The sequence below is a fragment of the Triticum aestivum genome, chromosome 6D, assembly GCF_018294505.1.
Source record: "Triticum aestivum cultivar Chinese Spring chromosome 6D, IWGSC CS RefSeq v2.1, whole genome shotgun sequence".
Classification (NCBI taxonomy): domain Eukaryota; kingdom Viridiplantae; phylum Streptophyta; class Magnoliopsida; order Poales; family Poaceae; genus Triticum; species Triticum aestivum.
Window position 1 is genome coordinate 25702231 of NC_057811.1, and position 14922 is coordinate 25717152.

At 49.3% G+C, this 14922-nt stretch overlaps 2 protein-coding genes across 2 annotated transcripts; both read right to left on the reverse strand.

The window, feature by feature from the left end:
• Positions 1-335: 335 nt before the first annotated feature.
• LOC123142359 (receptor-like protein EIX2) lies at positions 336-5664 on the reverse strand. The gene is made up of 4 exons (XM_044561307.1): positions 5555-5664; positions 3055-5405; positions 2840-2938; positions 336-376 (listed from the first exon to the last, which is right to left on the reverse strand). Exons 1-4 carry the CDS (start codon positions 5662-5664, stop codon positions 336-338), a joined length of 2601 nt encoding a protein of 866 aa, XP_044417242.1.
• A 2296-nt stretch (positions 5665-7960) lies between these two features.
• On the reverse strand, positions 7961-11823 carry LOC123143200 (receptor-like protein EIX1). The gene is made up of 2 exons (XM_044562048.1): positions 8899-11823; positions 7961-8356 (listed from the first exon to the last, which is right to left on the reverse strand). The coding sequence occupies exons 1-2, from the start codon at positions 11720-11722 to the stop codon at positions 8193-8195; spliced, it is 2988 nt and encodes a 995-aa protein (XP_044417983.1). The 5' UTR covers positions 11723-11823; the 3' UTR covers positions 7961-8192.
• Between the last annotated feature and the right edge of the window lie 3099 nt (positions 11824-14922).

Genomic DNA, 14922 nt, shown 5'->3' on the forward strand with positions numbered 1-14922 from the left:
CCGCAGCGGATAAGGCAATCCTATGCCGACGGCCAAACCGTCGGCATAGGCCTGGCCCTTTGCCATGTCATCGATCTGTGGCCCACATGGCAGCGAGAGGGCCATCGAGTGGATAAGGTGGCTCTATGTCGACGGCCAGGCCGTCGGCATAGATAGGAGGCCTATGCCGACGGCTATGCCGTCGGCATAGATGGCAACTACTTTTTTTTAAAATAGTCCCACCTCGCCGAGGGAAAAGCAATTTGACCTGTTTAAATAGTTCACTAATCCATACGTTATAAGCTCCGGTATTCATTAGACTTATATGAAGAACATGGACAGTTGCTGTGAACTTTTCAGTGCTCGGGCACCGGATAGCCGGCCCGGTGCCCGAGCACTAAAAGGTTCACAACAATTGTACATTTTCAATGATGAATACCGGAGTTTTTAATCAATTCAATTATTACATTTTAGATTCTTAGTTTACCGTCTGTATGGGACCCGGTACCCGGCACCTGGAGGGGGGAAACGGACGCGTCGGGTCTACACGGAGGGGATCTTGCCGTGGGTCTGGCCCGGATGTTGCTCCAAAGTGTACCTATGGGCTGACCTACCACAACCGGGTGGATAGGTCCACTGCTGAAAGCCCGTCCGTGCAAAGTCAAAGGGCTAGATCCCGTGGTCAAACGCTATAGGGTTAGGCGGGACGGGGGCCCTGGGGGGTAGCAATGCCACCCGAGCGTCGCACCGGGCCCTCATACATGCGGGGTGGTGTGGTGGCATGTCCCAAGAGGCGGCACGCGTCTCCGGGGTGTGCCCCCCCTCATGGACGGCGCCGCCGCCGGCACCTGGAGGGGGAAACGGGCGCGTCGGGTCTACACGGAGGGGATCTTGCCGTGGGTCTGGCCCGGATGTTGCTCCAAAGTGTTCCTATGGGCTGACCTACCACAACTGGGTGGATAGGTCCACTGCTCAAAGCCCGTCCGTGCAAAGTCAAAGGGCTAGATCCCGTGGTCAAACGCTACAGGGTTAGGCGGGACGGGGGCCCTGGGGGGTAGCAATGCCACCCGAGCGTCGCACCGGGCCCTCATACATGCGGGGTGGTGTGGTGGCATGTCCCAAGAGGCGGCACGCGTCTCCGGGGTGTGCCCCCCTCACGGACGGCGACGCCGCCGGCACCTGGTGGGGGGAAACGGGCGCGTCGGGTCTACACGGAGGGGATCTTGCCGTGGGTCTGGCCCGGATGTTGCTCCAAGGTGTTCCTATGGACAGACCTAACACAACCGGATGGATAGGTCCACTGCTCAAAGCCCGTCCGTGCAAAGTCAAAGGGCTAGATCCCGTGGTCAAACGCTACAGGGTTAGGCGGGACGGGGGCCCTGGGGGGTAGCAATGCCACCCGAGCGTCGCACCGGGCCCTCATACATGCGGGGTGGTGTGGTGGCATGTCCCAAGAGGCGGCACGCGTCTCCGGGGTGTGCCCCCCCTCACGGACGGCGCCGCCGTCGGCACCTGGTGGGGGGAAACGGGCGCGTCGGGTCTACACGGAGGGGATCTTGCCGTGGGTCTGGCCCGGATGTTGCTCCAAAGTGTTCCTATGGGCTGACCTACCACAACCGGGTGGATAGGTCCACTGCTCAAAGCCCGTCCGTGCAAAGTCAAAGGGCTAGATCTCGTGGTCAAACGCTACAGGGTTAGGCGGGACGGGGGCCCTGGGGGTAGCAATGCCACCCGAGCATCGCACCGGGCCCTCGTACATGCGGGGTGGTGTGGTGGCATATCCCAAGAGGCGGCACGCGTCTCCGGGGTGTGCCCCCATCCAAGTGACGGCGGCACTGCTTTGCGTGCAGGGGGGCACACCGCGGAGCCCCAAGACGGGCGTCTACGCATGCCTGAACACTTTCACATATGCATCGGGACCCGTGCGATGTTTCGGTGACATAGCTACACCCCGAATCCCCCACCAACTAGAATTCCCTCCGTGTCGACCGTTTCCCCCCTCCGTGACAAGGCGATAGCGACGTTCGTAACGGGGGGCAGTCGATATACAATCAGGGTATGTTTTTTTAGATAAGGCATAATTATCTTATGCAAAAACAAAAACTAAAATAAAGTAAAAATGAGAAAATAAAGTAAAAATTAAAAAAAAAAATAGTATGCCGACGGCGAGGCCGTCGGCATACCTGTGCACACACGGAGGTGCAGTCCCACGGATCGATGACGTGGCACGGCACACGGATCGATGACGTGGCAGATGGGCCTATGCCGACGGCTATACCGTAGGCATATATTTGCCATAGGTAGTATAAAGCGAAATTTAAAATAAAACTAAATAAATGTATGCCGACGGCTAGGCCGTCGGCATATCTGTGCACACACGGAGGTGCAGTCCCACGGATCGATGACGTGGCATAGCACACGAATCGATGACGTGGCAGAGGGGTATGGGCCAGGTCTATGCCGACGGCACAGCCGTCGGCATAGTGCTGGCACGGGTATGCCGACGGCCGCCATTACCACCCGTCGGCGTAGGCTCAACGTCGTCAAACGGTCAGCGCTGACGGCAAGGGCTATGCCGACGGCCGCTCCTATGCCGACGGTCCCTGTAGGCATACCTCGAGCGGTCCCGACGGCCTCATATATGCCGACGGCCCCGTCGGCATATATGGATTTATGCCGACGGCTTTTCTACGCCTACGGCCTGCCCTTGGCCGTCGGCATAGCTGCATTTATGCCGACGGGTGCCGTCGGCATAGATTCGGCCGTCGGCAAACGAAGTTTTTCTGGTAGTGGTTCCAGTACAATACACTGGAATATCGATTGATACATTCATGATAAATCTCCAGAGTACTTATATTACATGTCCACAGCAAACCAAGAACCAATGCTGGTTCTAGTACACCAAGGAAAACAGCATAAAAACCTTGAATACATATCCTGACCACTTCTAGTACAATACCTGAATATTGATTGATACATTCATGATAAATCTCAAAAGCATTTATTGAATTACATGAGAGAAAACCAAGAACCAGTGATGGTCCTCTCATCTTAGCTTCTACCCATTGATTTTACCTCTCAAGGAAGTCCAGGTAATAGCCACATGCACATAAACCCAATCATACAGGCTGTCACAGAGCGAGTACCAAACAGCTCTCCATCTCCTCTTGAACAAGAAGGTACAGAAGACCACCCAGAGACCCATTACAAATCTAGAGCTCATGGCGAGGAGAAAGGAAACCAAGTCATCGCTTGCATCTCCATGGTTTTCTCCTGGAATTGGCTCAGGCTGCGGGCAATTCCGCAAGAGAGGAGAGCCGCAGAGACCCGGGTTGCCAATATAAATAGATGCCTGGTCTTCAAGTGTTTGCAGCTGATTTCCAGTTGGTATCTTCCCTCCCAGATTGTTGTAGGACACGTTCAGGTGACTCAATGGTGTGAGAGCCGATAAGCTTGAAGGGATTTCACCAGACAAATCATTGTGTGATAGGTCAAGTGACTCCACTTGAATTAAGGCGCCAATATTCTCAGGGATTTTTCTACTGAAGTTGTTCCATGATAAGTTCAGGTTCTTCAATGCTACAAGAGCGCCAATTTCTGCAGGGATATCTCCGGTAATACTGTTACAAGATAAATCAAGATTCACCATATATATGATTTCTCCTGTATATTGTCTCTCTTGACCTTTCGTGAGTATCGTGAAATTCTCAACATAGACAAATACTAGTCTCTCACCATCCGCTCTTTCAAAAGTTAACGTATTCTGAAGATTATCAGAGTTGCCTCTTGTTTGTGTCATGCCTGTGAAGTTACTAATAGATCTTGGTATGCTCCCTGATATATTGTTGTACGCAAGGTCCAAATATTGCAGATTAACAAGCTTTGTAAGCTCAACTGGAATGTGACCATAAAACATATTGGATCTCAGTCGTAAGAATGACAAAGATGATAGCTTCTCCCCAATCCATGCTGGTAAAGTCCCAACGAATTGATTATGTCCGAGATCAAGAAAGATGAGTTGTGGACATTTCTGGAGAAGTGAAGGAAATTCACCAGAGAGGTTGTTGTTTCTCAAGCTTAGATTAACGATGCCCAGATCTGTCATGTCTGTGATGGACTTGTTGACTAGGCAATCGGTAATTGATCCATTGAGGTTATTTCTTGATAGATCTAACAACCTCAATTCTCGCAATCTGCACAATGAAGATGGAATGGCCCCAGAGATCATGTTGTTATATAGAACAAGTGTTTCAAGCCCCGGCGCTCCAAAGTCTAATGGTAGTGGCCCAACAAGATTGTTCCGACTCAGATCCAGGTCGGTTAGATTGATGGGAAGTTTAGGTATTGGACCACCAAGCTGGTTAGAACTGAAATCCATTACCTCTGCTCTCATAAATTCCATTGTTGATGGGAGCACTCCTGTAATCTGATTATTTCGAATATTCAGATAATATTCTACTGAGGAAGCTGCTGTACAAAACCAATCCGGCACCATGTCATTTATGCTTGTGTTTGATATATCAAGACTCTTTACGGATGTTTGCCATTTAAGCCACATTGGGAATTTAGGCCCTAGCAGACAGGACCGAAGTGCAATCCAATTTAGGCTGAAAGGAGGGACCCAAGTTGGACTCAGTGTGATGGCAATGGAGTTGTAGGACAATATCAATTGCTCTAACATAGCTAGACGTGATAAATGGCCTTCATGCATAACCCCGTCCAGGTTATTAAAGCTAAGGTCCAACAAAGTTAGCTGTGTGAGCTCTCCTATCCACACCGGGACATGACCAGTGAATTTGTTCCGACCAAGTTCCAGCCAGCTCAGGTTTCTCAAGGGCTCTACTAGTGTAGTTGGTAGGCTTCCAGTCAGATTGTTGTCGTGTAGAGACAACCGTTGTAGTTTATTCTGTGAACAGCTGGGTAATCGATGGAATAACTCTGCTATACTCCCGTCGATATTGTTCACAGAAAAATCTAATGTCTCCAACTTACATAGGTTCTTCATGTTGGATGGTATCATGCCCACAAGGTTATTATCTGATAAATCAAGCTCCACAATCGAGGTCATATTACCTATCTCGTCCGGAAACGGGCCATAGAAACCATTGAACGAGATGTCTAGATGCTTGAGGCTGGTTAAATCCCAAAACCAGGTGGGCCTGCTATGCTTATGGAAGTTGTTTTCTGAAAGGTCGAGTGTTTCAAGAGATGTCAGATTTGAGAGCTGAAGAGAATCAGGGGTACTTCCAAGCTGGCAAAAGGGAAGACGAAGAACTTTCAGAGTTGGAAGCATGTTAATCACCGGAAGCCAGTGAACAATTGTACTGAGGTTCACCCCAGTCATATCCAGGTGCTCAAGGGAAGTTAACCGTGACAACCAGGTGATATCAGTGGAGTATATCTGCTGCGTCTTCCTAGGGTATCCCCTAGAGCACAAGGGTTATCGGTGTTTTGATCTGGAGTCGCGCCGTGTTATCGTCTCTCGCCATGTCATTTTTGACGAAACGTGCTTCCCATACACACAGCCACACACCCGCACGTCCACAGATGATCCCGCCCACCGTATCTCCCCTACCAAATCTCTGGCCGATCCTGCTTCCTCGGATCCACCGCCTGATCAACCCGAGTCTCCGGACCCCACCACCCCATGCACGCCCGTGCACGCTCGTCGCGACGCGCCCCCATCGCATGGCTCCACCACGTGTCCTCGCTCCACCGGCCACTCTTGCGGGTCCACCACTACCGCCCCCGACCGCGTCCACCTCCACCCAAACCCCACCCGCCTCTGCCGCACCTGCCAGCCCCACTGCGCCCGCATCCTCCTCGCTCCACGCGCCCTGCCGATAGGATCCGTCTGCCACCAGCCCCACCGAATCCTCCTCGGGATCGCCGCTCCCATGCACCCCCACCACCCAACGTACCGCCTCGTGCCGTCCCTGTTGCACCACCTAATAACGCACACAAAATGTCTACTCGCGCCAAATCCGGATTTTGCATGCCTCGTCGCCTCTTCCTTGCCTACACCCCATCCACCACCATCTCACCCATTCCACCCACCTACAAGTCAGCCCTCAAAGACCCAAATTGGCGCCAAGCTATGCTGGATGAGTACACTGCTTTAATGAATAACTCTACGTGGTCTTTGGTTCCTAAGCCTGCAGGTGTTAATGCGGTCACGGGGAAGTGGATCTATCGCCACAAATTCAACATGGACGGATCCTTGGCACGGTACAAAGCTCGTTGGGTGCTTCGAGGCTTCACACAAGGGGAAGGTGTGGACTATGATGAGACGTTCAGTCCGGTGGTCAAGCCGGCTACTATCCGCGTGGTGTTGAGCATTGCCACATCCCACTCTTGGCCCATCCACCAAATGGACGTCAAGAATGCCTTTCTCCATGGTGATCTCAACGAGCTCGTCTACTGCTCCCAACCGGCTGGTTTTGTTGACACCGCTCGTCCGGATCATGTTTGTCGCCTCCACAAGTCTCTTTACGGCCTCAAGCAAGCTCCTCGCACGTGATTTCTTCGCTTTCGGGCCTTCCTTCTCTCCCTTGGATTTCATGGCTCCAAGAGTGACACTTCCTTGTTCATTCTTCATCACGGCACCTCCATCGCATACTTGCTTGTGTACGTAGATGATATCATTCTCACAGCCAGCTCTCCTCAAACCCTACACCACATTATCTCGGCTCTCAAGTCTGAGTTTTCCATGACCGATATGGGGGCCCTCCACCATTTCCTCGGCATCAACGTCACTCCAACCTCCTCGGGGCTCTTCCTCAGTCAACAACAGTACACCTTGGAGGTTCTTGAGCGTGCCAACATGCTACATTGTAAGCCCGTCTCTACCCCCATAGACACGAGCTCCAAGCTGTCCCTCTCCCATGGCCAGCTTCTCTCCAACCCCACATATTACCGCAGTCTTGCAGGCGCGCTTCAATATCTCACCTTGACCCGGCCGGACATATCTTATGTCGTCCAACAAGTGTGCCTTTTCATGCATGAGCCACGCGACACTCATATGCAGCTTGTCAAGCGCATTCTTCGTTACCTCCAAGGCACCTCCCACTATGGCTTACAATTCTACAAGTCATCTTCCAAGGAACTCATCGCATACACGGATGCGGACTGGGCCGGTTGCCCTGACACGAGGAAATCCATGTCGGGTTTTTGTGTCTTCCTTGGTTCCAATCTCATATCTTGGTCATCCAAACGCCAGGCCACCGTGTCCCGTTCTAGTGCGGAGGCCGAGTATCGTGGTGTTGCTAACTGCGTTGCCGAGTCCTGCTGGTTACGCCAACTCCTTCACGAACTCAAGTGTCCACCACATCGTGCCTACTGTGACAATATCAGCACCTCCTACCTCGCGTGCAACCCGGTTCAACATCAACGCACCAAACACATCGAGATAGATCTTCATTTTGTGCGTGATCGCGTTGCCTTCGGCGACGTCCATGTCTTGCACGTCCCTTCGAGCTCACAGTTTGCTGATTTGTTCACAAAAGGCTTGCCATCTCCGGTGTTACACGAGTCCCGATCCAGCCTCAACATCCATGCCAATGGAGTTCCGGCTGAGGGGGGGTGTTGAGTTGTGTTGTAACGTGCTGTTATGCATGCCCATGTATATAGGATCAAGGGCCTGCGTGCCTCATGACTCGGGCAGCGCCCGGTGTATAGAAACCATGTATGTAACACTTGATGATTAATAGAGAGTGAATTGTTTCCTCCAACTCGTTTCTAGGACTGAATTAGAGGAACTATTTATGGGACTGAATTAATAAACAAATTAACAAAGCCAATATATACAAGATACAAGCATTATCTGAACTCACATTTTCCATGTACGTATGCAATAACATGTGCACTTGTGCAAGTGAAGGAACCTGCGCTAAGATAAGGATACATAACAGCGCTTGGGTTGCAAATATTTGCTTTGTTATACTACTATAAAGCAGAGGCAGACAATGCAAATATTTGCTTTGTTATACTACTATAAAGCAGAGGCAGACAACTGACAGTCATTACCACAGGGAGGACACAGTTCGACAAATCGACAATGGTCAGGCTCAATCGAATAATCCAAGAGAGCTGAACCTTTGAAGCAGTAATCAATCGAGCAGTCTATGTCATCTGTAAAAACCATCCAAGATCCAATGGTTACATGCAGGACAAAACAAACAAAACAGAGACCACCTATTACATGGAGACCTCAGCTAGAGCAAAGACTTCGATTTTCCCTCCATTGTGTTGTCTGGGTTCTTCTCAACTATTGCTCTTGCAGAATTGAACATCTTGCAGGCCAGAACAAAATCAGAATCAGCTCCATCACCTGCCATGTTATCATCATCCTTGCCATCACCAGTTTCATCGTCCTTATCTTTGCCATTTGAGTTTTGCCCGAGGTATTAATATTTACCATGGGGTAAAGCACATTGAAAAGAACCATAAACTATTATAAAAAGAAAAAGGACCAACAACAGAAAGCACATAGAAAACACATCATATATAATTATATACAAACGTCAGTCAATGGCATGCCCCTAGAATTCATACATGTGCATGTTTAGTTCCAATACAATGCACCCAGAATACATGCATGTGCGTGACTTGTTCCAGTACGATACACTGGAATATCAATTGATACATTCATGATAAATCTCCAGATTATATCATATTACATATCTAGAGCAAACCAAGGACCACCAGTGCTGGTTCTAGTACAATATGGAAAACAGCAACCAATCTCAGTCCATGGTACGCACCTTGAATACATATCCTGACTAGTTCTAGTACAATATAATACCTGAACATCGATTGATACATTCATGATAAATCTCAAAAGCATTTATTGAATTACATGAGAGCAAACCAAGAACCAGTGATGGTCATCTCATCTCAGCTTCTACCCATTGATTTTACCTCTCAAGGAACTCCAGGTAATAGCCACATGCACATAAACCCAATCATACAGGCTGTCACAGAGCAAGTACCATGAAACTCTCCATCTCCTCTTGAATAAGAAGGTACAGAAGACCAACCAGAGACCCATCACATATCCAGAGCCCATGGCTAGGAAAAGCGAAACCAAGTCGTCGCTTGCATCTCCGTGGTTTTCTCCTGGAATTGGCTCGGGCTGTGACGAACAATTTACGGAGAGAGGAGGACCACAGAGGCCGGGGTTGCCAATATAAATATAGGCCGGGTCTTCGAGTGTTTGCAGCTGATTTCCAGTTGGTATCTTCCCTCCCAGATTGTTGTAGGACAGGTTCAGGCGACTCAATGATGTGAGAGCCGATAAGCTTGAAGGGATTTCACCGGACAAATCATTGTGTGATAGGTCAAGTGACTCCACCTGCATTAAGGCGCCAATATTCTCAGGGATATTTCCATTGAAGTTGTTCCATGATAAGTTCAGGCTCTTCAATGCTACAAGAGCGCTGATTTCTCCAGGGATCTCTCCCATAAGATTATTACAGGATAAATCAAGATTCACCATATATATGATTTCTCCTGTATATAATCTCTCTTGACCTTTCGTGAGTACTGTGAAATTCTCAGTATAGTCAACTAGGTCACTGCCAGCAGAATATACTCCAGAAGTGAATGCATCCCCAAGATCATCATTGTCTCTTGTTTGTGTCATGCCTGTGCAATTGATAATAGATCTCGGTATGCTCCCTGAAATATTGTTGTAGCCAAGGTCCAAGTATTGAAGATTAACAAGCTCCGTAAGCTCGTCTGGAATGTGACCATAAAACATATTGGATCTCAGTCGTAAGAATGACAAAGATGATAGCTTCTCCCCAATCCATGCTGGTAAAGCCCCAGAGAATTGATTATGTCCAAGATCAAGAAAGATGAGTCGTGGACATTTCTGGAGAAGTGAAGGAAATTCACCAGAGAGGTTGTTGTTTCTGAAGCTTAGATTAACAATGCTCAGATCTGTCATGTTTGAGCTGGACTCATTGACTGGGCAATCAGCAATTGATCCATTGAGGTTATTTCTTGATAGATCTAATGACCGCAATGATCGCAACTTGCACAAAGAAGATGGAATGGCCCCAGAGATCATGTTGTTATATAGAAATAGTTTTTCAAGCCCTGGTGCTCCAAAGTCTAATGGTAGTGGCCCAACTAGATTGTTCCGACTGAGATCCAGGTCGATTAGAGTGATGGGAAGCTTAGGTATTGGACCACCAAGCTGGTTAGAACTGAAATCCATGACTTCTGCTCTCATAAATTCCATTGATGATGGTAGGAATCCTGTAATCTGATTATTTCGAATATTTAGATACTCTACTGAGGAAGCTGCTATCCAAAACCAACCTGGTACCATGTCATTTATGCTTGTGTTTGATATATCAAGATTCCATAAGTGTGTTTGCCTTCTAAGCCACATGGGGAATTTAGGCCCTAGCTGACAGGACCGAAGTTCAATTGTTCCTAGACTGAAAGGAGGAACCCAAGTTGGGCTCACAGTGATGGCTATGGAGTTGTCTGATAATGTCAATTCCTCCAACATACCTAGACCTGATAAATGACCTTCATGTATGACCCCGTCCAGGTTGTTAGAACTAAGCTCCAGATTTGTTAGCTGTGTGAGCTCTCCTATCCACACCGGGACATGACCAGTGAGTTTGTTCCCATCAAGATTCAGCCAGCTCAGGTTTCTCAAGGGCTCTACTAGTGTAGTTGGTAGGCTTCCAGTCAGATTGTTGTCCGATAGAGACAAGTCCTGTAGTTTATTCTGTGAACAGTTTGGTAATCGATGCAATAACTCTGCTATACTCCCGTTGATGTTGTTCATAGAAAAATCTAATCTCTCCAAATTACATAGGTTCTTCATGTTGGATGGTATCATGCCCACAAGGTTATTGTCTGATAAATCAAGCTCCACAATCGAGGTCATATTTCCTATCTCGTCCGGAAAAGGGCCATATGATAAATCAAGCTCCACAGTCAGGTGGTTGCCTGAAAAGTCTAGTGTTTCAAGAGATGTCAGGTTTGAGAGTGGAAGAGAATCAGGGCTACTTCTAAGCTGGCAATTGGCAAGACGGAGAACTTTAAGAGTTGGAAGCATGTTCACAACCGGAAGCCAGTGTAGAATTGTACTGAGGTTCACCCAGTTCATGTCCAGGTGCTCAACGGAAGTTAACCGTGACAACCAGGTGATATCAGTGGAGTATATGCCATCTGAGTTGTACGCAAGATTTAAGTAGTGTAAGTTGGAGAGATTACCCAGCTGCGGTGGTATCCTTCCAATGAACTGTGACCATGATAGGTCGAGATATCTCAGCTGATGGAGAGAACCCATGAACTCTGGTATTTGTATCTTGTCAAACCCATTCTTGCTGAGGTCGAGATAGCGTAGATGCCGTAAACCGAGCAACGAGGAGCTTATGTTGCCTGCTAGCACCTTCCTACTCTCATCGCTGCTTCCGTAACCAGGGCCTTGGAGATCGAGCCTGACAACATGGCCGGTCCTGTTGCTGCAGTAGACGCCCTTCCATCGGCAGCAGGCATCACTCTTCCATGATGGAAGGAGGTTGGCAGGGTCTGATAGACCTGCCCTGAAGGCCAGAAGGGCAGACCTCTCACCGGCAACACAGCTGGGGATCGCATCGTTTGGATGCAGGGCAGATGTGCTGCCCTCTGTGGTGCTCTTGGCTTGAGTAAACAAGACTAAGGCTATGGCTATTTGGATGCAGGAGAAGTGAAGTGTGTCCATGGATGCTTTTTCCATGGATGTATGATCTTCTTCTTCTTCCTCCTTCTGAGGGTTGGCTATATGTTTTTCTTGGTGCAGGACACCCCATGTATGGGTGGTGTATATGTAAATCCAACTCTTGGTGTCACCTCGCCAAGAAAAAAAGAGAACAATTCCTGGTGTCCTGGCTGCTGAATTTCCTGTGATGGTTAACTGCTTATAGTGACATCTGAGACGAAATTTCTTGTGACTGATTGTCGTTTGTACACAGGAACATGACCTGTGCTACGTGTAAACGTTAACACCAGTCATTTGCATGGGAAGGTCACTGGTCGCTATTCTGCTCTGCCTTGTTATACGGCTGGGGACCAGAGGTAGCTGACCTGGCCAGGTCTTCCTGAAGCTTGGAATTTAATTGCAGCCACTAGAGAGCGGAGTGGAGCCAGTGATTGACAGCAACCTGAAGCTCAATGCCGTTCTTCTACACCTATTTTTGACGTCCTCCATGGTCCAAGATTAATGGTGGGTGTACTTTCACCTACAACTCTCTTCCACTCCACTCTCTTTCTATCATTATCTGGATTACATTATGTAATCCTCGGCGTGAAGAAATATCTAAGTATCTGGACGATGAATATGTTAGGAATGAAAAGATGAGCATTATGTTCTGGTTACTAGGCATATCCTAAATGTGAATATTCTAGTAATTGTATAGCGTTAATGTTCAGTACTCCCTCCGTCCGGATTTACTTGTCATCAAAATGGATGAAAATGAATGTATCTAGAACTAAAATACATCTAGATACATCCATTTCATGACAAGTATTTCCGGACGGAGGGAGTATATGCTTATGTAAAATTACTGATGAATTCCATTGCAAAGAGATCCCATCCCATCTAGGGTATAAAATAAGATGGATCTGAAAGAAGTTTTGACATTGTGACCGCGAACCCAATCCCGTCCATCTGCTGGGGCAAGGGACGGAGGAAGGAGATGACCTGGCGGTCTGGAGGCCGGTGACGAGGACGGACAGAGACGCCGTCGAGGTGGCTGGCGGCGATCCGGTGGAAGAACTCCCCCACGACCCCGAGCCACCCCAGCGCCCCCTTCCCGCCGCCTCGGCCCTCCTCGCCGGCGACGGCAACAAGGGAATAAATCTGCGTTGGTTGAGCGGAGATGGAGACCTGTACTTCTGCAATCTGTGCTACTTACTCCTGTGGACTGACGGCGCCCGTTTTTGCTTCTGTGCATTATTCGTTCTCTGCATTATATCTGACAGAAAAACACAACACCTTGCGTACAGAAGATGATACTAGTATGATACTCACTCCGGTGAAGAACAAATAAACTGCCTGATGATCCTTGTGTCGTACTACGTTGGGCAGATCAATGGTGTGTGCAGGCATATGTCTCTCTCGAAGGATCAGAAGGAGAATTAAACTTCCGGAAAATCGTTAGTGACCAGAGCATCCTAAGCTAAGCTCATTTAACGTGGGGTCAGAGAACAAAACCAAGAACAACACAAACCCGTGGGTAATGTTAGAGTTATACTATAAGTCATGTACTCCTTTGTATTTATCCCGTTGTATAAGGGGTTTCCTGCATATGTTCCACACCTGTACATGTATATATATATCGGCCTATGGCCTCATGGAAATACAAGTTGCTTGTTCCTAACATGGTATTAGAGCTAGGTCAATTTTTTGCACGCTGCAACTCGTGCTATTGATCCAAGGCGTCGGCCTCGATCTCCTGGAGTCTCCCGATCTGATCGATCGAGTCCGGCTCGTCTTCCTCTCGCTCGAAGCCCGCCGCCGCCGAAGCTGTTCCCGCTCGAAGCTTGCAGCCGCCGAAGCTGCTCCCTCCCGCTCGCAGCCTCCCTCCCGCTCGAAGCTCGCTCCTCCCGCTCCTCGCTCCCTCCCGCTCGAAGCCGCCGTCGCCGCAGCTGCTCCCGCTCGAAGCCCGCAGCCGTTCCCGCTCGAAGCCCGCACTCCGCTCGAAGCCCGCTCTGCCCGCTCCTCGCTCCCTCCCGCTCGAAGCCTATATATATATATATATATATATATATATATATATATATATATATATATGTCTGCTGCATCGGGCTATGTAGCTGTCCCTCGCTGTCCGGTGATCTTCGATGATACTAACTACACCGAGTTCGCTGGCTTCATGCGCATTCACATGCGTGGCATTCGTCTCTGGGGTGTTCTTTCTAGCGAGGTCTGCTGTCCGCCACGTCCGGTTCCTCCAGTGGCCCCTACTCCGCCGACTCCACTGGTTCTTCCTACGGACGCTAATCAGGCTGCCAAGGATGCGGCTAAGCTTGCTGATGAGGCTGCTGATCGTGCCTATGATGAGAGGGTTTTGACCTATGAGGAGGCTCTTCAGACGTATCATGGTGCTTTGTCTGTTTACACCCAGTGGCTTGATGATGATGCTCGTGCTGCAGCTGTTCTCACTGCTAGTGTTCTGCCTCAGTTTGCTTCTGAGTTTCTGGGTCTTCCTACTGTCTTTCAGATGTGGACCTGTCTTCGTCAGCGCTATGAGCCCTCTGGTGATGCCTTATACCTTTCTGTGGTTCGTCAGGAGCATGCTCTTTAGCAGGGTGACTCTACTGTTGATGACTTTTATGCACAGAGTTCTGCTATCTGGCGCCAGCTTGATTCTCTCCGCAGTGCTGGTTGTCGTACTTGCCCCTACTGCCAGGCTGTCCAGGCCAATTTGGAGTTTCATCGCGTCTACAAGTTCCTGTCTCGGCTCCGTAAGGAGTTTGAGCCCCGGCGTGCTCAGTTGTTTGCTCGTGGCCGTATTTCTCTCATGGAGGCGCTTTCGGAGATTCGTGCTGAGGAGACTCGCTTACGTGGTGCTGGTTTGCTGGAGGTTCCCTCTGTGCTCGCTACTCGGGCTTCTTCCACTCCACCTGCTGCACCGACTCATTCTCGCTCAAGTGCTCCGCCGCTCTTGCCCACTCCTTCTGGAGGCTCAGGTCACCCCCGTCCACATTGTGACTACTGCAACAATGATGGTCATATTGACTCCCAGTGCTACACAAAGCGGAAACACCTGCGCAAGGCGCGATCACCATCCTCAGGGACTTCGTCATCTCCCTCGACAGCTTCAGCCATTGCTTTGACTGAGCAGGATATTCTAAGACTTAAGCGTCTACTCGCGGCTTCAGGTTCTTCCTCGACGGGTACTGCTGGTTCTGTGACTGATGCTTCCCGCACTGCGC